This window comes from Dasypus novemcinctus, chromosome 18 (genome assembly GCF_030445035.2).
Source record: "Dasypus novemcinctus isolate mDasNov1 chromosome 18, mDasNov1.1.hap2, whole genome shotgun sequence".
NCBI classification, from domain to species: domain Eukaryota; kingdom Metazoa; phylum Chordata; class Mammalia; order Cingulata; family Dasypodidae; genus Dasypus; species Dasypus novemcinctus.
In genome coordinates this window covers 40,179,531-40,201,957 of record NC_080690.1, presented here as the reverse complement: position 1 = coordinate 40,201,957, position 22,427 = coordinate 40,179,531, and the positions used below count along the sequence as shown (strand labels likewise).

Below are 22,427 nucleotides of genomic sequence, written 5' to 3'. Positions count from 1 at the left end.
ACCCAGGTGGTGGTGGACTGCATCACCTACAGCAGCGGCCGGCCAGTTTTTCTGGAAGGGCCAAGAGTGCATATTTTAGGCTTTGCGGGCCATAAGTTCTCTGTCTCAACTCTGTCGTTCTAGAGCGGAAGGAGGAAGAGACCATATGCAAACAAATGAAGGTGACTGTGTCCCAATACAGCCTATTGACAAAAACAGGTGGGGGTCTGGATTCGGCCCTAGGGCAATAGTTTGCCAGTTTCTATGCTAAGTCACCCAAAGGTGCTTCACTGGCAAGTGAAAGGCCTTATTTTCCTCCTTACTCCATCCTTTCCCCTCCTTCTCCCACCTTTCCTCCTGCTCTTCTTTCTTCATTCAAGCCGGCAGCAGCTCCTGTTGTTACTGTGACTAGCGATCGGAGGGTGCCCGGAGTCCTGAAATTGTGTCGCTCAAAATTAGTTGCTGGAAAAATAATTGCCAGGCTGAGCGGAAGCAAGAGACAGAGTGGGCTGGGATTCCAGTGCCAAAGCCATCCCGACCCAAATAATGCCCTCCCCTGGGTGGGCTGCCCTGGGCAGCCTGTGGTGAGCTCCACTCCCCCTCCTCGGGCCTGTCAGTGGATGGGTGGGGGGTGATTTGTCCTGCACAGGGAGGGCTGGGGGGTGGTGGTGGGACTCTGGTTTCAGGTTGTCCAGGTGTGAAGTAGAAGCAGGCACCGGCGTGCCCTGAGAACCCCTGCCCCTGGCATTGGGGTCTGTGTGGCTTTCTGACTGGTCTCTGCCTCCTTTTCTGGCCATTGGGCAGGGGACAGCAAGAGGGCGAAGGGCGCCGGGGGTGCTGACTGTCACCGGGTGCTGGTGCGTCCAGTCCCACCCCCTGCCAGCCCCACGCTGGGGGCTGCTGGGCACTCACTGAGCTGGGATGGGATGAGGGACCCTCTCCGGGCCACAATGGGCTTTGGAAAAACATATGGCAGAGGCGAGGAGCTGAGGGGGATGTGTCCCATCCCCACGGGTGAGAGACAGGAAGGGACCCGAGGGAAGACAGACCCCTGTGCTTTGGGGAGGGGGGGTGCCCAGACAAGGAGTGAGCAGCGACAGAGGTTTCCTTTCTTTGGGTTTTATCAAGTGGAACTTGAAAGGCAACATTGAACCTGAAGGTGGTTTTCTGATAACTTCTCTTTGAACTTGAAGTTTGGTTTCGATAAGCCTGGCCAGCTTGCATCTCCAGCCAGGACCTCTGCTGGGGGAGGCAGCAGCTTTGAAGATGGATCTGGACTTTGTTTTTCTTCTTTCTTCTTTTTCTTTTCTTTCTTTTTTTTTCCCCGCCTGGGGATGGGGGTGTGAATGGAGGACGATGCATGTCATGATATCACTATGGTTTCTCCGGTGGAGCAGATTTTGAGGCGAAGGGAATTGTTTGGGTCTCGGGACCCTGGCTTGTCTACATCCATTGTGAGGCCAGCATTTATTGAGCACTCGCTGCATGCTGGCCACTTTTCTCACTGCACCCTCTGGGAAGGGGAAGACCATTTCATCCCCATTTTCTAGGCAAGGAAAGTGAATGCAGGGAAGTCAAGCTCCTTGCCCGGGGCTGCCCAGGTGAGGACAAGGCACGCTGTGGACCCAGCCATTTGAGCCTAAATGTGCCCACAACCATCACAGTGTCCTGCCAGGCTCAGCCGCACTCACTAGAGAAGAGAGGCCGGAGATGCCGGAAGCTTCCAGAGTCCGGGGCTTCACTCTGGGCATGGGGAGAGACCCCACTCCTGCCTCATTCAGACAAGCCTTGCAGCCTTCTTGCCTCATTTTTGTCGTCTTCAAAATGGGGGCGATAGTAGTTCCTCCTGTGTCATGCCCTGGTTGAAGGGGCCGTGCCTCGTACCCTGTGACACCCCCCGATGGTGGCAGCCCTGGGCCACCGGGCCAACAGGATTATTTGGGATGGAGGAGGCGGGTGGGTCAGACCACGTGCTTGGCTGTCCTGGCGTCACTGGCTAGTGAGGTCCCCCTGCCTTCCCTGGCTTGGGGGACTCGGGCTTGGAGTGGGACCCCTGCGCACACCTGACCCTTGAGGGAGGGTGGGCCTTTGTTTGCATTGAGTATCTCGGAAGCTAGTTAGTGACACCCCCTCCCCCCACCAAAAATTACCTAATGGTGAGGAGGTCGAGCGCCCCCACCCCAGAGCTCTGTCCAGGGTCATGTAACGTTTGAGGTTTTTCCTCTGTGGCCTCCTCTGCCACACCACTGCTTGCAACTCCAGAAGAGCCGGGGACCCCAGTGGGAGCTCCCGACGGCGGGCAGGGATCATTGCAGGGCGAGGCTCCCTGCATCCTGCTGGGTGGGCTCAGGGTGAAGAGAAGGCAGGAGGCACCCAGACATGCCCTGGGCCCCCCAGGCCCAGCCAGGAAGTGGGAGCTGTGGGTGGAGCTGCCACGCTGGGTCACTCAGGTGCTGGGTGTCCCTGGCCGTGCCCCCTCTGCACTGGGGACCCTTCAGCACCAACCCCCACCCTGGTCTATCTGCACTTGCTGCAGAGTGTCCTGCTGTGTTCCCCAGGCCTCAGCTTTGAGGAAACTCAGCTGCCAGCTGCCCCCATCCACACAGAGCGAGCAGGAGGGGCATGTTCCCCCAACGGCCGCTGGTGGCTGGTGCTCCGGTCCCGGGCCCCCGCTCTGTGCCCTTTTGGCAGCTGAGGTTATCAGCCTTCGAGGCGGCCCCCGCAGGGGCATGGGCCACCCAGGGTGGTGTGGACTGGAGGGCAGGAGGCTAGCAGAGCCGCGAGGGAGAGCTTGGGGATCTGGGCTCGTGGGGAGACAGCACGCCCTGTGCCAATGCAGGCCTTTCGTTCGACCTCTGCTCACCCAGGGGTCCTCTCCTCTGCCAAAGTTCTTGGTCCTGTATGTGACCCTCCAGGGGCAGTGGGAGAGTAAGTGTGAGCCTGTGACACCACTTTCCCATGAACACCCTGAAAGGCCCCACGTGGGCAGCTCAGGGTCACACCCCCAGGGTTACATCCCACCTACCATGGCCTAGGACCCCAGCCTCCAAGGTTCCATCGAATCTCGAAATGCCCCACGAGCCGCCTGTGGTCCCTGTGCCCTTCTGTCTCTGCCTCGTAGAGGGGACTCAGGTTTGCCCAGGTATTTGCTTTTCCAGAACACATCCAGAACTCCTCTCGTCAGATCCCCGCAGCTGCCCTGGGTGGTGACCACCGCTGCCCAGGGAACCAGGAGGGGGCTTTACGCCCCCTGATCCCGGCCCCCACCACGCTCACAGCCAAGAGCAGCGCTGGGGCAGGCGTGGCACGGTTCTCCCGGGGGGCCGGGCCCCTGCTCTCCACTTGGCTCTGGCCCATCAGGACCCGGGGCTCTCTTCCCAGCAACCACCTGAGCCTTCCATTTGCTCCCTCTGTGCCCTAATGGCCACTGGGGCTAAAAGCCCAGTGGTGGAGGCGCAGCACCAGGCATGCAGGGTGTGATGCCAAGTGGCCGGCGCAAACACAGGGGGGAGGCGCTCCTTGGGGCAGGACCTGCACCAGCACCCTGGCCCTGGGACCACCAGGCCCGGACAAGGAGGGGCGTGGGACTATCCCCCTCACGCTCTCTCACTTGTCTCCCCCCGCAGTGGCCCTGCCACCCGAGAAGACCGAGGGGGTGGGCAGTGGAGATGAGAAGAGGATGGAGAAGGCAGGCGAGCCTTGCCCGGGTGCCAAGAAGCAACTGAAATTCGAAGTAAGTTTCCTTTCCTGACTCTGGGCTCGGGGAGACGTTTTCTCTTCTTGGTGGTTCTTTGAGCAGGGGGAAGCTGACCGCCCATGGCTAGCGCCCTCGTCTCCTGTGTGAAAGCCGCCCTCTGCACAAGGCTCCTCCTGCAACACCCAGGGCTGCCACTGGCTCGGCACAGGCCCCCGAGGGTGCACCACTACCCCCTGCCCCAGCCTGACCCCGTCCTCTCCACGGGAGGAGGTGGGCCTAGAGGCCAGGAAGGGCACGTGTGCACCAGGAGAGCCGTGACCGTGGCCCGGGCACCACCATCCCTGTGCCATGTGGCCACCTTCCTCTCAGGCCTCCGTGTCCTCATAGGTGACCCCTGCCCTCGCAGTCTCCTGTGGGGCTCTGAGGTGGTGGGCATGATCAGGTGGTCTGGTCAGGTCCTCTGCTCTCTCTGGGCCTCAGTTTCCCCATGTGGTCTGCAAAAGGAATGGCCTTTTGCAGGGGGTGTCTGGTCCAGGACAAGCCCTTCTAGAGTTGGCAGTCTGTCCATCCCACACCCAAATCCCCCCCAAGTCCCAACAATGTCTTGCTCCACACCCAGTGCTGGGCGCTGAGAGGTGCATGAGCAAGACCGGGCCTGGCGCGTGAGCGTGCCCCTCCCTGCTTCCTGGCACAGCGGGGCCCAGCTGCACAGCCAGCAGGCCTGGCTTCAGATCCTGGCCATGCACGTAGTAGCTGGAGGGGCCCACAGCAAGTTCCCTTTTTTGTCAGCTGCCCCACTCCCCTGTGAAGTGGAGACAGCGGTTGTACCTATCTCGAGGGATGCGGTGTGACTTCCAGGTCGTGCACCTGCCGTGTCAGAAGGGTGTCCCGTACAGCGGCCACACTTGCAATCCTCCTTCAGGCCAGTGTCGACTGGGCCCCTGCTGGGTGCCAGGGTCTGGCAGGGACCTGGGCGTGCTTCCTGCCCTCCTGGGGCGCTCAGTGAGGCGAGGGGCCCAGGCGCAGGGACTGCACAGTGGGAGGCAGGAAGGGGTGGGGCGCACAGGGGAGTGGTGGGCGCAGTGCACAGCCAGCGAGGTGGGGAGCAGGGGACCTGGGCTGAGCCTTGGAGACAGGGTTCCCAGGGGAGCATTTGGGGGTAAGGAGGGTGCTTCAGGCAGAGGGGACAGCGGGGGCAGAGGTCTGGAAGCAGGGCAGTGCTGTGTCGTGTGGCTGCCTTGTGTGCCTGGCAGGCACAGAGGGGGCCACGAGGGATGGGAGCCATGGGCGAGAGGACATAGGGTGGGGGCCCATGGTCGGCATGGGGGTATGTGGGGGAGATGACACGGGGGCAGTATGGCTGGTGGGACGTAGGGGACATGGGGCAGGGAGGGGGCACTGGCGGAGGGCAGTGGGGATGGAAGGGGGCAGTGGGATAGGGCATCGGGTGGGGGTGACATGGGCGTGTCGGGGCAGGTCATGGGGGTGGCGCTGAACGCAGGTGCTGACGCAGGGCAGGTGGAGCCTAATGGAGGGGCCAGGGTTGTCACCTTCTTGCAGAAGCCCCCTCCTGGCCTGCGCCCACCCAGATCCCTGCAGGACTTCCGGGGTGCTTGGGAAAGCTGCAGGCCAAGCCCAGCAGCAGAGGGGGTGGCCCCGACCCAGGCACTCACTTCCCTGGAAGCCTGAGGGGACGGGCTGACTGCTCGGGACTCACCTGAGAAGTCCATGGGAGGTGGGGGTCAAGAAGACAACGTGACAGTGGTGGGGCAAAGTGGGGAGTCGTTACCCAATCAGTATCTCTGAACTTCAAACCAGAGCTGTCTTGTGGAGCCAAGCGGAGGGGCCAGGGAGAGGGAAACAGATAAGCACACGTGTGTACGTGAGCTTGCGTGAGAGTGCATAAGTGTGTAAGCATCAGTGTGTCTGTTTATGTGCGTGCACCTCTGTGTATGCGTGTGTGGGTGTGTGCGGCTGTATGTGTATATGTGTGTGTGAGTTGTTCGTGGGCACGTGTGTGCGTGGTGTGTGTGTCACATGAAACAGTGCCTCGGCCAGCAGAGCGGGCGCTGGGGAGGCACCAGCCGGGCGTGTTACAACTGAGGGAAGGCCGACTTTGAACTCAGCGTGGGTCGGCCTGAGAAGTGCTGGAGGCAGCCTTCAGCGCTGCAGCAGCCAGGGGCAGGGACGCGGTGCCTGGGCACCCTCCCGCCAGCACCTGGAGGGCAGGGGCCCTCCCCTCTCAGGGGCCTGAGCCTGTCATCATGCTGGGCCCCCAGGGTGCAGCTTCTTCATGGCAATTCATGGAACAGAGCGGTCTGAGAGCATCTTGTTTTTGTGCACTCTTAGGATCTTCAAGGCTGTTGGTGGAGTCACTTTCCCCAAATAGCTATCCATCTGTTCTAGACCTTTCTGTTTGATGCCCCACCAGCCTCTGCACACATGCCTCCAGTGAGGGGAGCTCATCACTTCCTAGCTTCTCTATGGTTAAACATTTGTTTGCTGTGAATAATGATAAAATTATCTTTATATGAATAATCATTACAGCAAAGACAAGAAAAGCTACACCATTAATCAGGCTTAACCACACACCAAACACCATGCCAAGCAGTTTACCCATGCCTTGTTTCCAGTTCCCCCAAAGCAGACCCTGGGGCACGGACTTGAATGAGGTTAGTGTTTTGGGGAGGTGATCCCCGGAAGCAGGAGCAGGGAAGAGGGAAGCCATAAAGGGTGGGCTAATGAGAGGGTCACTGACGGGCAGCTGGAGCTCAGTCCCCTGGGACCCTCCAAGGAAGTGTGTAGGATGCTCCGGAACTATTCCATGAAGGATCAGGAGGCTGGAGCATGGACTCATCGACTCCCATCTCATTGGTTCTGATTTGCCTTCGGGGACATTAACTCCCCGGCTCTTGGGGCTGCCCTCAGGCAGAGATGAAGGGAGCTTGAGGTGGGGGATTGGAGCCATCCACCGCTGCTGCATGGAAACTCCGACATGGGCCAAGAACCTGGGGCGTGGCGTTTACTCCTCCCAGCCACCTTAAGGGGTGGATACCGACATTTCCATAATTTATACAAGGGGAAACTGAGGCACAGAGGAGGGCAGTGACGTGACCAGGGTCACCTGGCTGAGGTGAGCCCAGCGGAAGCAGGAACCTGCGGCCTGCCTTCTTCTGCTCTCCAGCTCCCACATGGCCCATCCTGGGGGTCCCACCCAAGGTTCCAGCACCTTCTAGCCCTTGGTGAGGCCACAAAGCCTCCTCTCCAATTTTCCTCCCTCCTGCTGCCCTCGCCTTTGAAGACCCAGAGGCAATTCAGCACCCTGCGGGGATCCCTCAGGCCAAGCCCCCCTGCTGAGCTCCTCCACAGGGTCTGGGGAGGGCAAGGGGGAGCGGCTGTCCTTCACCTGCCCAGTCGCACCGCCTCCCCGGGGCAGCCGGGGTGAGTGCCATGCTCGTCCGTCCCTCCCAGGAGCTGCAGTGCGACGTGTCCGTGGAGGAGGACAGCCGGCAGGAGTGGACCTTCACCCTGTACGACTTCGACAACAATGGCAAGGTCACGCGTGAGGTGAGTGGGCCCCGCCGCCTGTCCCCGGGGGCACCCATCTGCCTGCCTCGGTACCCCTGCCACTGCTGCTTCCCTCCTTTGCACCTAAGGAAGGGCTGCTGCTGGTTAGGGGAGAGAGGGGAAGATGAGGGGAGTGGGACTGCTGGGATTTCAGGGAGACCTGGAGGGACCTCCCAGGGATGCCTGGAGAACACACAGGAGTGACGGAGAGGAGGGGGCAGCCGGGACCCCTGCACCCAGCCCAGGCACTGCTCCCTCCAGGCCCCAGCGGAGTCCGTTTCTGCTGCCTTCCCTCTGATCCCAGGGCCTGTGAGGCGGTGCCAGGACCAGCCAGGCCTGAGCCATTCTGCCCAGGAGTTGGGGGTGGGTACGGGATGCCCACCTCTGGCTCTCAGAGCCCTCTACGGGGCCCAGGCCCTGCCCACGCCCTGATCACGCCTGTTCCTTCTGCATCTGTCCCCCTCCCCCATGTCCACCTGCCTGCCCCCGGCCCCACCTCCCCCACGCCCCCACTCTCTGAGCTCTTCCCTCCTTTCTCTGTGCCTGTCTGCCCAGGCACAGGACGAGGCGCTGAGGGTACCCAGGGAACAAGGCAGTGATGAGGGATGCGACCCTAAACAATTACAGGATTGTCATAACCTGGGATACCTTCAGTGAAGGAAACAAGCAGGGCAGGGGTGGGTGGGATGGCCAGGGAAGACCCCCCGGAGGCAGCGGCATGGGAGTCATGCTGCAGAGTGAGAGCCCTGGGCCCAGGAGTGGCGGGGGCAGAGGCTTGGGGGGCTTATGGAGCTGAAGGAGACTGGGGCGCTGCGGTCAGAGGGCGGGGTCCGGGGGGAGTGGAGACCCGGCTGGCAGCCAGCACTGGGTTGTGGGCGCAGGACCAGGTTTTCCTGGCTCTGTGTCCTCTGTGTCCTTTTACTATCAGGCAGGCGCTGCCCTTGGCAGTAGCAAGAAGACTGCTGAGAGTTTTAACCTGTATACATCTCAGCACCCCCTCCAAACGAGAGTCAGTGAAACTTCCAGAACCTGGCCTCATTGTCTCTGATTGAGTCCGGTGTCCGGCCCTGACCTAGTCCTTGCTACGGGTTTGTGATGCTTCAGTCGGCTGCGCCTGGCCATGTGCTTATTCTGGAGCCAAGGAAATGTTATTTGACTCATGAACCACATAGACAAAGTCGGCGGCTCCCTAAAGAAAACCAGGGAACTGTTACCAGAAACGGGAGAAGTGGATTCTGGGCAGGCTTCCACTTTGGAAGTGGTAGAGCCCCTTCCTGGTTTGGGACCCCGTGCCCTCGGGGGATGGTTGAGGTGACAGTGCCAAGCCCTTCCAGCTGCAGAGCTGAGAAGACCTCAGCAGGGCTGTGGGTTAGGGGGATCGGCCCAGCCGGGTGCAGACAGCGCAGGGCAGACAGCAGGAGTCCCAGGCGTTCAGATCCAGCCTTGAACAAGCACCCTTCTGGATACCAGACTGCGTGCTTCCCCAGTTGGGCCTCAGTTTCCCCCTCTGTGAAAGAGGGTCATAGAAATTGGGCCCTAGCAGGCCTCTGGGAGCTTCCTTCGGGCTCAGGTCTTTTAACGGAGGCTGGCACGCCTGGAGTGCTTGAGACCAAGGGGTCATGCTAGTTCTGGGGGTGGGGGCCGCTGTTCCTTCCCAGCCCGTTGGGGAAATGGCATCCGCAGTGCAATTATCTTCAAAGGGAAACGCGTCTTAGGCTTTCAATCCTGGGTAACTGAGCTGAAGTGGGGGGGCCCGGCAGGGGAGGCTGCTGCTGGGGTGGGCAGGCCAGCTTCTCAGGGGCAGCAGTGGCCCTCTCCTCTTCCTTGTGCCTCGTTCAAGGAAGCAGTGTTTTGCAGCTGCCTTTTTTATTCCTTTGTGGTTGAGAAGATGCTGACCTGGGGTCCTTGCAGAAACCTGCGGTAGACTCTGCTTGCGGAGTCTGCATCCACCTCCTTGAGCCCGCGGGAGCGAGGAATCCTGGGGAAGCGAGGGTTTCCAAGGAGGTGCCCAGCCCGGCTCACGGGATCCTTTCTTTTTCCTACGGAGGAGCGAGGAGTTTGGCTTCGAGTCAAGGGAGGACCCAGCCTGGTGTTTCCCCTGGGCTAATTTTAGCTCTGAAACCACTCCCCAGATGTGGCTATAAATACCTCCCCCCTCCCTGCTTCTGGCCTTCGCTTGCAAGCCCCGTGCGCCAGGCAGTCGGCCCCCGCCTCTCCCTGGTGGAAACAGCCGCCGCGCCGGGGCCCATGTTCCAGCTGGGATGAACGCCGTTCATTCTTCCGCGTTGGTTCGCGCGGCTCAGGTTCACGGGCAGCTACGCCTGTGTGCCAGGCCCTGTGCCATCAGCGGAGTTGATGCTCAAGCTGGGGTGACCCCAGCTGCCTGTTCCTAGGCCCGGAATCAGCGGGGAGCCGCTGGGGCTGCTCCCCAAGCCTCCTGAGGTATGCAAGGCTTGGTGGGTGATGCCATTGGCCCTCGGGTCCCTCTTGAGTGAAATGGACACTGTGCCTCCTTGCAGGATTTCCCGAGATGTTAGAGAGAAGGAGAAGAAGGGAGGGGAGTCCCCGGCAGCCCTGGACACAGCTGGGGTTTCTGAGGTAGCCTGTGAGCAGCTAGAGCCTTGGTCTCAAACTGTGGCCCCTGTGATTCCAATCTGGCTCCCCAGATGTTCTGATCTCACCCCTCTCTGCAGAGGGTTTTGTTTAAAAATTAAATTAGTGACTGGTATTAAGATTCTGATACTTAACATTATTCTGAAACTTGACATTATTAAGATTCTGAAACTTAGCAGAATTCTGCATTTCTGTCATCTCAGGGATGACTCTCAGCCTTCATTGTCACAGGGCAAATTGGCTGAGCTGAGCAGTGGCCACCTCCTGTGGACAGCACCAGTGTCCCCACTTGGTCCCCACCCTCCTGGTCACCCACGCACTTACCTGCATGGATGGTAAAGGGCAGGTGGAGTCCGTTTTCATGAAGACCCGCTGGGCAGCTGGTTGAACGTCTGTGGGCCTGGTCGGTAGACACGGATGGTCTCTGCACCAGGGGTTGCCGACATCCCTAAAGCAGGAGGCCTCTCCTCAGACAGAGGACCTTCGCAGATGCCCAGGACAAGGGGTGGCCAGGGGACGGCCCTCCTCCAAGCCAGGTGTTTTTGACGCATCTCAGAGCAGCTCCAGCCTCCTCGGAGCAGGCTTGGAGACCCCTGCTGTGGCTGGCAGGGTCACTGAGGCCCAGAGAGAAGGTGGGATTTGGTCAACTTCTCCCAAAATAGCCTCTCTCTTAAGGACACACCTATGCTCTTCTAGTTTTCATTCAAAATGTGCTCATCAGACCCAAAGGAGGCACTGACCATGCTGCTCCTACTCCCAGGGCCTCCTCCAGGGCCCCTGTGGCCGTGGTGGGCAGTGCCCTACGTCAGGGCCTTCTCTGGAACCAGGGAGCTGGCTCAGGCCTTGCAGGGCAGCCTGGAAGCGCAGGGACGAAGCCTCTCGGGGGCGACCCCTAGCCCACGACACAGAAGGCCCGACTCCCCATCTCCGCATGAGCCTCTTCCAAGGTGTTTTCCACACAGTCCCTCGGGGGGCCCCAGGGGCCTGAGCCCCGGCTGCCCACGGCAGTCTCACCTATCCAGTTATCTGCTCTGGACTTGAACTCCTTCGCCACCTCACTCTCCTGGCTCCTTCCCTTGGAGCCCTCTGCCTTGGGTCTCCAAATCCGGGTTTTTGCCTCAGGCTCTGCTTCGGGGGCCCTCCGGCCCTGGGTTCTAAAGGCGCTGTGGCTGAGGTGTGCGGGGCTTTCTGCTTGGCTCCCCATGCAGGACATCACCAGCCTGCTGCACACCATCTACGAGGTGGTCGATTCCTCGGTCAACCACTCACCGACGTCAAGCAAGACGCTGCGGGTGAAGCTCACGGTGGCTCCCGACGGGAGCCAGGGCAAGAAGGGCGCCCTCCTCAGTCACGCAGGTGAGGCCCCGAGGGCTGTCGGGGCTGCAAGCCGTCCGCTGCCACCTCCCAGGAAGGCCCAAGGCCCCACCCAGGGGGAACGGTCGGGAGTGCTGGGGCTTCCACCGGAAGCTGCTGTGTGGGCTGGGTGGGGTTTGAGCGGGTCCTTGAAGGAGAGGGAAGAGGGAAGCAGGGGTCCCGATGGAAGGACCTGTGCAGGCCAAGCCCGGGAGGTGGCAGTGGCTGCCACTAGCAGGCGGGTTCGATGAGGGAGGGTGATGGGGGAGGTGGGACGCAGGACAGGCGGCTCCAAGCCCCTCCATTTCGCCCTGGGTTGGAGGACTCTGCCACGGGCCAGTTTTCAAGGGCTTCGTGCCAGGCGGCTCAGTCAACCTGGGCGGAGGCCAGGAGGCTGGCCGACGGGGGCCTGGAGCCAGCTGCTCAGGGGGTTCCCTTCTGCCTGTTGAGTGCAGACCTGCAGAGCTCGAGGCCCAGAGCGGAGACCAAGCCCGCCGAGGAGCTGCGAAGCTGGGAGAGGAAGCAGCGCGCGCCCCTCAGGTACGGCGGGCATGGGCCGAAGTGGCAGCCCGGTCATGTGAGCATGTGTGGAGCACCAGCTGTATACCTGCATCTGAGGGATTCTGGAGCGGAGGCTCCAGTATCTACCCACGATTTACAAGTCACAGATTTGTAAACCAAACTAATTTAAAAAAAACCCAACCAAATAGAGGTCCATATTTCTTAGCCCAAAATGCTTTGGGCCAGATAAGTTTTGGAATTCGTTGTTTAGCTTTTAGAGAGGTGCTCCGGGCTTATTTCCCATGCCTTCTAGGCAGGGTGCAGGAAGGCCCTCTGGACCTAATGCTATGGTATTTCTGCAGGGAATACTCACACTTGTGAGATGAAGGCTAAGTGCCTTCACTTCAAATTAGGCTTTGCTGCCAGAGGAGTTAGGAAAACGCAGTGGTTTTCAATGCTTTGGGGATTTCAGGATTGCTGATAAGGGACTGTGAAGCTGCAGTTACCTTTCACATGTCATTTCTTGAATTGAAGGGAAGGTGGCAAGGAGGGGAAGAAAAGGGAGAGAGGGAGAGACTGTTTCAGGAAAAACATTGACTAAATGGCCGTAAGACAGGAGATGTGAGGATATACAGACCACCTTGTGAGGAAAAACGGCAGGAGTTCCAAAAGCACTAGCAGAGGGGAAGGAGAGGAGGTGGGTTGAGCAGGGACCACGGCGGAGATACAGGAGTGTTGGCTGTGGGGAGAGGGACAAGAACTGGAGGTCTCCAGGCTACCTGGAGATGCAGGTGTGTGATGGGGCAGGTTGGGGGGGGCGGGTAGGAGAAGGTGCCGTTGAGGGGGCACCAGAAGGACCTTGAATGGGAGGGGCAGGGAGCCCAGTGTCCTGCAGTGGAAGAAAGGAGGCCCCTGGGCACATCTCTGTCCCCTGCACCCCTGGGGAGCCCGGCCAGGGCTCAGGCTGTCTGCCTGCAGCAGGGTGGCCGTGCACAGGGTGGAGCCTGGCTTTGGGACATCCTTAAGTTTTGACCATAACCCCTCACCTTTGCTTTGGGCCTGTTCAAAGCAGAGTACCTCCCTCTCCCCCCAGAAGCCCCAGGGCGACCGGGCAGGGGTCTTTAATATCATCGGCAGGGGAGGAAATGGTTGCTCAGAGAGCAGAGATGACTCCTCCTTCCCTGATGGCCCCAGCCGCCCCACCCAGCGGCCAGGGCCTCCCTGCTCATTGGCCTTCCCCCGTGTAGGTTCCAGGGCGGGGAAGGCTTGGAGCAGGCTGGCTGCTACCACCACTGCGTGGATGAGAACATCGAGAGGAGAAACCACTACTTAGATCTCGCTGGCATAGAAAACTACACGTCCCAGTTCGGGCCTGGTAAGGGGACTCGGACATCCTGCTGGGCGATCACAGGGGAAGGGTGGGCTGGGCTGGGGAGGCGGGATGTGACTGTGGTGGGGGCAGTCATAGCTCTTAGGCCAAAGTGTCTTCTTGGAGGAAGTGAACTTAAAACAAAAATAAAGTAAGATGGAGGAAATCTTACTATATCTGAGGGCTTATAATGTAAGGAAAAACAGCAGTTCCTACCCCATCCCAACCCACGCAAGCCCTGTTCCCCAAGAACCCCTGGACCTCTTTGCTATTCCGTCCAGCGAGGGCTCCTCTGTGGGTGACCTCTTTAAATTCTAAGTAATATAATTTCTTCCTTGCTTCTTTTGTGTTTCACTGACCTCTACTGGGCCTCCATGTCCCTCTCTCATCCTTTCTTCTCCCTCAGGAGAATTTCTTATTCTTGAAGACCCAACTAAGAAACGATTCTTCCCATTTAGCAGATGGGCCAGCCAAAGCCCCACGTCAGGGAGGTTCTCCCGAGACCTGGAGCAGTCAGGGAGGTGGCTCCCATAAGGGCAGCGGCATTTATCAGCCTTGGAGAGCCAGGGCAGGAGATGAGGGCTGGGGTCCGGCATGGCACCAGCGCGTGGCAGGTGCTCACTCAATGCCTGTCGAATTGGTTCCTAGGCTCCCCTCCAGTGGCCCAGAAGTCAGAACTGCCCCTCCGCACCTCCAACCCCACCCGATCTCGCTCCCACGAGCCGGAAGCCATCCACGTCCCACACCGCCGGCCCCAAGGCCCGGACCCGGGCTCCTTCCACTTCCTCGACGCCCCCTGCGCCAAGGTCTCAGAGCTCCAGCAGCGGCTCCGGGGCACCCAGGACGGGAGCAAGCACTTTGTGAGGTCCCCCAAGGCCCAGGGCAAGAGTGTGGGTGTGGGCCACGTGACCAGAGGGGCGAGGAGCAAACCCCCGCTGGGGCCCGCCGGCCCTGCAGTGTCCCCAGCAGCCCACCTGGCCGCCGGCCCGGCCCTCCTCCCCTCCCTGGCGTCCCTCGGGCACAAGAAGCACAAGCATCGCGCCAAGGAGAGCCAGCAGGGCTGCCGGGGCCTGCAGCCCCCGCTGGCCGCGGGCGGCCCCGGGGTGGGGCGGGAGCACGTGCGGGAGCTGCCCGCAGTGGTGGTGTACGAGAGCTCCGTGGGCCAGCCCGTCCAGAGACACGAGCACCACCACCACCACGAGCACCACCACCACTACCACCACTTCTACCAGACCTAGAGCCCGCCAGGCCCCCGGCCCGCCCGGCGGGAGGGCCCCGCCCCCGACGCCCCGAGCATTGTAGCTCTTAATTATTGTTATGATGACGGTTATTGTTATTAGTAATTATTGTTACTCCACTAATATTCAGCTAGCCTCCATGTAGAAGACATACGGAAACAAAAAAACGAAACTTATTTATATGTTGTGGGGACTGTGTAACTCACCCCAGACAAGACTCGGGGTTCAGAAGTGGCCTGTAGGTGGCAGAGGCTCCGTGGCTCGGGAGCTGTGGTTTTCATGTGGATCGCCCCCAAACTCTTCCCGGCCCCCCCTCGAGCCCTTGACTAGAACTCAGCTCCCCACCCAGTCTCTTCCAGGATGGCACCCTTACCTGCCTGGCTTCCAGACACCCTTGAGATCTCCGAGAAGATAAACAGCTGCTACCTCTTCGTATTATTCTGATTTTATTTTGCTCTTCACTGATCATAACGTGTGCTACAAGGGATTTCAGCGGACTGCAGGCAGGCTACCTCTCTGCTGTTGCCTGTTTCCGTCCCAACCTAGAAACTTTCACGTCCTTTCTGGCAGTTCTCTTTTACGCCTTTCCAGTGGAGTCACACCCTGGCCCCCATCCGGTCCCATCTTTTCTGCGTGCCCGACAGGAAAATACACTTCTCCTCCTCCATCCCCTCCTTTGCTGTTCTTCTTTAGAAAGATACATATACACATGTGTAAAGATTATCTCAGAAACCAGCCTTCTTATTTTGGAAACCGCTGGAGAGGAAACCAGCCACATAGGCAAGCTTGGTTTTCCAAGACCAGGCAGTTGTGTGTTGTTGGTTATGACCAAGGATGCAGAAACCTCCTGTTTTGCCATTGGCAAATCTATATGTACCTACGTAGTTCTCGAGCAGAGCTTTCTGCATCTATAGGCAGATGCCACTTGTCCATTTCTATGTATCTTTCTATAAATATACACTCTCAGGTACATTTTCTGGTGTGCCAGACATCAGTGGTTTGTATCTCTGGAGACTTCCTGAGTCCAGGCATGATGCTGGGTGCCTCCAGTTAGGGCCGGCTGTCCATCTGCTGCGAATACCTGTTTGCTTCTTATCAAGGTCCTTTATAGGGGTTTGGGGTCTGACAGGCTTTGGAGAGACCTGACGGGGTTACAGAAGTCTGAAGGGAAGAGAGGACAGCAGTCAAAATTGGACCCAGAAGCATTGTCCTCTGCAGAGCTGGATTTTGTGTGGCCAGGACCTGGGGACACCAGGAAAGGACCATTGTCAACCTATCAGGGTCCCTGCAAGAAACGGATGGCACACTCAAGCTGGATCATGTGAGGAGTGTTTGATTAAAGGAGGAGTATTTTTAATGTAAGAAAAGCCTCCAGGAGCATGCATCACTCGCACCCTGCACCTGAGGAACTGAGGGAGAGTTGCCCTCTGCAGATGGGGGTGGGAAATTAGTATCATGACCTCATTCTCCTGCCCCCTCCAAGTCCTGCTGAGGCACCACTGACCAAAGCCATGGTTGCCGCAGGGCGAGGGAGCTAGTTTACGGGGGGTCCTGAGGAGCGCCGCGCAGGGCAGAGGGGAGTGCAGAATGGATCTGGGGGGCTCAGGAAGACACAGTGACCTCGACTGCCTTCCTTTCCACTGCCTTTGTCTCCCAGCTGGGTTCTTCTTCCTGAGCCTCGAGCTTGGGTTTAATGGGGTCACTGAGGAGTTATTTGGGGGAGAGAGTGGTATAGTTGTCACTGTGTGGTTAAATGTATTCATTACTGATGTGCCTGGGACTGGATGAGGCCAGGTAATCCACAGAACAGCCCCATGGAGCAGACACTGGAGGCTCAGAGAATGAAATATCTGGCTCGAGACCCACAGGAGGTGGCAGCGCTGGGATTCATGTCAGTCTGAGTCTTCTGCAAGATCACTCAGCTACTGGAAGGAGTTTGAGCCTCACTGGGTCTCGGGGCCTACTCTGCCTGCTCGTCAGGATCCCACTCGAGCTGGTGAGAAGTCAATGCGGATTCTGTTGCCTTGTGGAACCAAACCAGGGCAAGGCTGGGATGGAGCTGGCTTCCAGATGGGACAAGATAAAGGGATGTGAACGAAGCCGCTCGTTCTGGTCCCTCCCAATCACTGGATTTAGACTTCCACCCCTCTCCCCCCACAGTTTGTTACGGGCAAGTGGCGAGGCTGCTAGTACTCTGGGGGCAGATCCTAATAACCGGACAGAGGGATTTCCCACTAGCCCAGGGAGGATTCTGATTGGCTGGGCTTAGATAGGGTACCCATCCTTGAGCCAATCGTCATGGCCCGCCGGGTCACGTGTCCAACCTGTGGCAAGAGGGCGGAGTCTCTACGGGAAGGAGCTGACAAGAAGCACTGCTGGGACTGGGGTAGGGGTGGGGGTTGGCGGGGCCAGGACTGCAACCATGGAAACGGCCCGGAGTCGGTCTGTGCTGGTGAGCCCTTTGTGGCTGTTGGGTGTCGAGTATTTCCTCAGCCTCTGCGGTCTCCGGCAGCCCCACGCCTGTCGGGATTCTGTTATTTCTTGGTAACTGGGATTTACCTAACTTGTAAAAATTATTTTTAAAAATAGTAGCATAAACACATAAAAGTTTCAAGTGGTACAGAAAGTTGTATAGTAAAAAGTAAGCTGCTCTCCTGACGCCCTCAGCTTCCCTCACTCTTAGCAGCTTTCCAGAGTCTCTCAGTGTAGTCCGTGGTGACTGCGAGCTCTAACTGTGGTGCCAGGCAGCCCAGATTCAAATTCAGACTCCCTCTCATACTAGCTCTGTGCTTCAAATGAAGTATTAATACTTTACCTTTTGATGCCTCCGTTTCCCCTTTACAAAGGGGGGATCACAAGCCTCCTTACCTCAAAGGGCTGTTGTGAGAATTTGATAAGTTACAATGAGTGGCCCATTGCAAGCATTGGCTGTCATTTACAATAAATGCATTTCTATGAAACACCTCCCCCATTTAAATTTTATTGATTTTTGAAACATTTCAAACAAAGTTTGAAGCAAAACTGTGTAACAGCAACTGTGGACTAACCACCCAGATTTTTTAAATGCTGACATTTTGCAATATTTATTTTTGGTCTATTTTTAAGAAAGAAAACATTGCAGTTACTGCTTAATCCTCTTCCTACCCACCCTTTTATTTTTACACAAGGCGTCACATAGTACACATACTTGTGCCCTGTTTCTCTCCAACATGATGTATTTGGAGATCACTCCCGCTCCCCCCCGCCCCAGCTGCTCAGCCTTCCCCTGCACAGAGGTGCTCTCCCATGGTGGCTGTACTGCCCCATCCCCTCGTGAGGGGCATGTTGGTGGTCTGCCTTCCTGAGGGAGCTGTGGGTGCTGTCTGCAGTAGGCTGTGCTGAGTCTCTGCACATGGCTTGCCTGGCGCACTGGTGACAGAAAATTCTAGATGTGGAACTGCCAAGTATTTTGATTCTATTGTAAATGATCTCTGAAAGAAGTTATGCCAAATAATTAGCAATTGAAGGAAGAAGAGAGAAAGGAAAATGGAGCAAGGAAGGGAGGAAGGAAGGAAAAAAAAACTAGAAAGGGTCAGCCGTGCTTCCTTCATAAGGCTTTGAGCCCATTTGCCTGCAGGCTGGTGTGGGCAAGAAGTTTTGTCTTGGTGGGAAACCTCTTGACATCATTGCAGAGGCGCTGTTCTCCCCCAGGACCCTGAGTTCCGGGGCCCCTGTGGGGCCTGGAAAAGTTGTCGGAAGACTGAACTCATGGCTTGCCTTAAACACACGCACACGTGCACACGTGCACTAGCTCGCCTTTTTCTTCCAGGGCTGATCTGTCCCTGGGCTCTGGACGCTGGTGTGTTCAAGGGGTGCACATGCCAGGGGGTTCTCAGCCCCCAGGGCCTGCTCTCATCTCCCGGGGGGGCTGCGGGTGGGGCGCCAGGGGGGACCTGTTCATTTCACACCCGGCCATGCCGTGTTCCTTTTGGCAAAGGAAACAGCCAGGAGCGGGTTCTTTTGCTTTCCGCCTAGTCCTCAGCATTTAGATCTCAAATCATTCCTGGGCCAGAGGGAAGGCAGACACGGTGGTGACAGGAGTCAGGGGACCTCCAGCGCCGGCTCTGTGAGAGGCCACCGCTAATAACCCAGCTTCTGTGAGGCCTGTCAGCACTCGTGGGAATGAAAGGGGGCCCTGAAAAGTGCCTCCCACCCACCGCTCTCTCGTCCTCACTGGAGATAAGGCTGCCAGCCCCCACAGCCGACCCCTGAGGACTGCACATCCCCTGAAGGCCCCCGGCAGCCTCGCCGCCGTCCAGTCAAGCTCCAGCCGCCGCTCTGCGTCTCCAGCCCAGCCGTCCCCCTGCCCCTAGGTGAGCAGGGCTGGGCCGGGGGCAGCCTTCCTCCCTCATGCAAGCTTTGTCCCTCCCCAGAGTCCTGTCCTTGGGGCTCTTCTTTGGTTTGGGGTCTTGGCACCTCTCAAACCAGCAGGCCTGCGGACCGGGCCCTACTTCTCAAGAGCTCACATCCCTGAATAATTCTCCTGGTTAGTGTATTTCCGTGCAAAGGGCTTTTCTGAGCTTAAGGTCTCCTGTAGCATGGAAGGCAAGGTCGGGGGTGAGGCCCATTGCCTTTAGCAGGAGGTGATCGTGGAGTCTGAGTGCCCCATCCTGGCTGGCTGGCTGCCGGGTTCCCCCTCAGCTCCACGTTCTCCCCATAAAGCAGGAGCACCCTGGTACCTTTTAGTCTGTGAATCTGGCACTGACAAGAGGGTCCCTACACGTGTGACTGGCACAGGCCAGCTGAGGCCAGCTGTCTTTGGCAGGGAGATGGCAGGCAGAGGTGCTCCAAACCAGTTGTTCTCATCCAATTCAAGTACTTCAGAATCACCTGGAGAGACTTTTAAAAACACCCATGCCTGGGCCCTGGCTCTGACAACACTGACTCCATGGCCCGGGGTGGACCCGGGCCGCGCAGTGTGTCAAGCTCCCCAGGTGTGAGAACCCAGAGCCTTGCAATTTCCCCAAAGGGGTTCCAGATGGCCCCTTTGAGGGAAACACCCAACTCCAGGGGCCAGGTAGACTCTCCCAGGTAGTCCATAAAATGCAGATACCAGGCGCACCCCCAGGGAGTGGGATTAGGTGGGTCTGGGGTGGGTTGCAGCAACTGGTGTTTTTAACAAGCTCCGCATGGCAGGAATGGGGCTGCAGTGGATCGTGGGGTGCAATTTGCAAAACCCAGAGACCTTGTCCTTAAGGAGCGTGTGCATGCAGGTGGCAGGGAAGGCAGAGAGGCTCTTCCTCACCCCCACCGGGACCTCCAAGAAGCTTGCCTTCCCTGGAAGAGTGGCTGTGACCTCACAGAGCACAAGGTGGAGGACTCCGTTGCAGCCCAGCTTGGCTGAGCTTTCCCCTGTGGCCCCTCACAGCCCACCCTCCATCCCCCAGGCATAAAACCACACACTGGACAAGAGCCAGATTTAGTGAGATTCTAAGGAGTGTCCTCTAACTGGTGTGGGTCCACAGTGACCCATGGTGTGGGAGGCCACATAGCCCCTTTCCTTCCATGGCTCCGGAAATGGACCTGCAGTTAGAGAGATGTGAGTGGTCTCTTGGCAATCTCCCTTCCCCATCTTCCTGCTTTGCTTTGGGGACCATGTCCCCTGGGGGGAGGTGGTGATGCTGTTGGGAAAGGCCAGTCTTGGGGGACAGGGGCCTGACAGCCTTCGGCTGATTTGTAAGCTTTTGGCAGCCCTGTCCTGCCTCCCCCAGGGTTGGCCTTGGGGGTCCTGTCTGTTAGACCCTACCAAGAGCCCTTTCCAAGCCCCGCATGTGTGCCGTGGGATGGGTATGGGAGACTTGGAAGAAGGACTAAGTCCAGGGTCCAAGAAGAACAAGTGCTGCAGGAGGAGTGCCATCCAGGGCCCCCGAGGCCATCACCAGATTTCAAGGTTACAACTGGAGCAGGATCAAGTCCTTCGGGGGCTCTAAGCCCTAAAAGGTTGCTTGACTAAAATAACTCACCTAGATATTTCTGATTGCAAAATTCTGGATAAGTTCCTTAAAGCTGAACTTTCCTACCTATTCTTTTCCAACAAGACTTCACGTCCTGGAAACACCTTGGCTGCTGCCCTTGCAGGCGCAGTCATTGGAGGTGACCAGAATCCTAGACTCAACTCCCCGCCTCACGGGCTTCGCCCCCAGGTGATCCCTTAGGGCATGGCACACAGCAGGCCCTCCTAAATGGAAGAGAGAGGGGAGGGAGGAGGGAAGGGATTGCGGAGTTCACATCCTTTACTGCTTGTTTATTATACTCTCCTGCCATGGGGCCTTGACTCTGGAATTTTTTAAACTAACATTTCAAAAAAAAAAGTTTGGGAAAGCAACACAGTGTTGCCAACTTTTAATTTTACTAAATAAGGATGTTAAAGAAAAAAAAAAGGGAAGGAAAACTATAGTCTTTATTGTTTAAACAAAAACAGAAAAAAAATGGGGGGGGGCATTGTTAAAAAGAGACATCCCTCACTGTGTTGTCTTTTTTTTTCCTCTGGAAATGAGTAAAAATTGGGTCAAGTGTTTACTGTGTTGGTGAACAACTAATTGTGTTAACTGGGGCAGGAATTGCTTGACCCATTTTAGAGATGGGAGAACTGAGGTTCCAGATGGAACACATAGTACTTCCATCTGGAAGAAGATGGGCACTTCTTTTTGGAGCTGAGCCCAGACCAGCTTCCGGACCCCTTTCCTGCGCTGTGGCCTCAGCTGCCCGGAGCCACCTGCAGCCCATGGGCTTTGGAGAGGGCACTTTCCATGGGACTGGTAACCAGCCCTTGGCTCAGCCAGGCCACCGTGGTGGTCCACTTGCCTAGGCAGGGCCACTTCAGGCACACAGCTCAAGCCTGCCAGGCCAGTCCGACAGTGGGCAGTGTGCTGTGCAGTTGTGGGAGGCTGGGGTGAGGCGGAGGCCAGCTGGCTCAGAGCCACACTTCCCAGCACGCTGGGCACCTGGAGCTCCTCCCCTCCCTTCCCCACCCTTTCCGGCCCCCTGCCCACCTGAGCCTCCAGGAGTCCACCCTCTAGCCGGCGGGACTGGACCCAGCATGGGCCACCAACATGTTATATTTCACTCATCCAGGTTTCCAAAATTCTTGAGTTAAAGTCTGAAGGTTTCACCTGAAAATCTGGATTTTTAACTTTTTTTGTTAAAAAAACAAGAAGAAAATGTTACCACACTAGGCCCATTTTCCCACACGGCAACCATCAGCTGGAACTGTGTAACATCCACCCCATTCAGATGGGGTGTCTGCTCCCCGGTTCCCAGTGCCCCTCTCAGCTTGTTCCAGAATCGTTTCAGCTCTCAGTCACTGTATGGCCTCAAGCACTAACCTTTGCAGGTTCTGTTCAAGGTGAAGTTTTCTATGGAAGAATAGCTAATTGGGGCATTGCAGGCGTGGGAGGACTTCCACAGGGAGGATTTGGGGGGCAGCCCTAGAGACCCTTCCTTCACGGCATGGTTCCCTTCCTCCTTTATGTGGCTGGAGGGACCTGGCCACAGGTTCCTGCCTGAGTGAGACCCTGCCCAACACTCCTGAAAGAGGCCAAGAAGGTGGAAAAAGCCCCCAACTCAAGACTCAGGCTAGAGTCCCCCTGGCCTTGCTGCTTGCGAGCTTTCCCCTCTCGGAGACTGGTTTGCCTTCCTGAAAAGGCACAGGGTCTTTGGAGATTTCAACAAGGTGAGAAATGCCAGAAGAGGTTCTTCCTCGTGGAGCTCCCTCATGGAGCCCTGTCCAGCTGTCTCAGAAGAGGGAACGAAAGAGGGATGATCTCGAGGGGCAAGTGGGTGGGCACGTGGGTATCCCAGCAGCTGCCCTGCCCAGCCCAGTGCTGCATGTGACTTCTCCCTCTCTGGGCTGCGGCTTGCCGATTAGGTGAGAATTTGGCCTTTTCCCATTTGCAGATCTGGGAGGACGTGGCTCCCAGAGTCTCTTGACCTGACACCCTGCATCCTGCATATCCGGCTGGGATGGAGTTGGAGGTGACGGGATTCAGTAGCCAGACCAGACTGCAGGCTTGGGGCTCGGCTTAGATGGGCATAATGGCCCACTGGGGAGGGGATGGACTTTGGAGTCAGG

At 57.8% G+C, this 22,427-nt stretch overlaps 1 protein-coding gene across 2 annotated transcripts in view; it reads left to right on the top strand.

Annotated features, from left to right (window-relative positions):
- The window catches only part of NKD1 (NKD inhibitor of WNT signaling pathway 1), a 78,684-nt gene extending 61,397 nt beyond the window's left edge, over positions 1-17,287 (top strand). For both annotated transcript variants that reach the window (XM_058280034.1, XM_004450431.4), the window contains 6 exons: positions 3,606-3,712; positions 7,148-7,243; positions 11,065-11,212; positions 11,665-11,749; positions 12,958-13,085; positions 13,728-17,287. In XM_058280034.1, coding sequence (XP_058136017.1) covers positions 3,606-3,712; positions 7,148-7,243; positions 11,065-11,212; positions 11,665-11,749; positions 12,958-13,085; positions 13,728-14,317 — 1,154 coding nt within the window. In that variant the 3' untranslated portion in view covers positions 14,318-17,287. The remainder of the gene's footprint in view (positions 1-3,605; positions 3,713-7,147; positions 7,244-11,064; positions 11,213-11,664; positions 11,750-12,957; positions 13,086-13,727) is intronic.
- Positions 17,288-22,427: the final 5,140 nt, after the last annotated feature.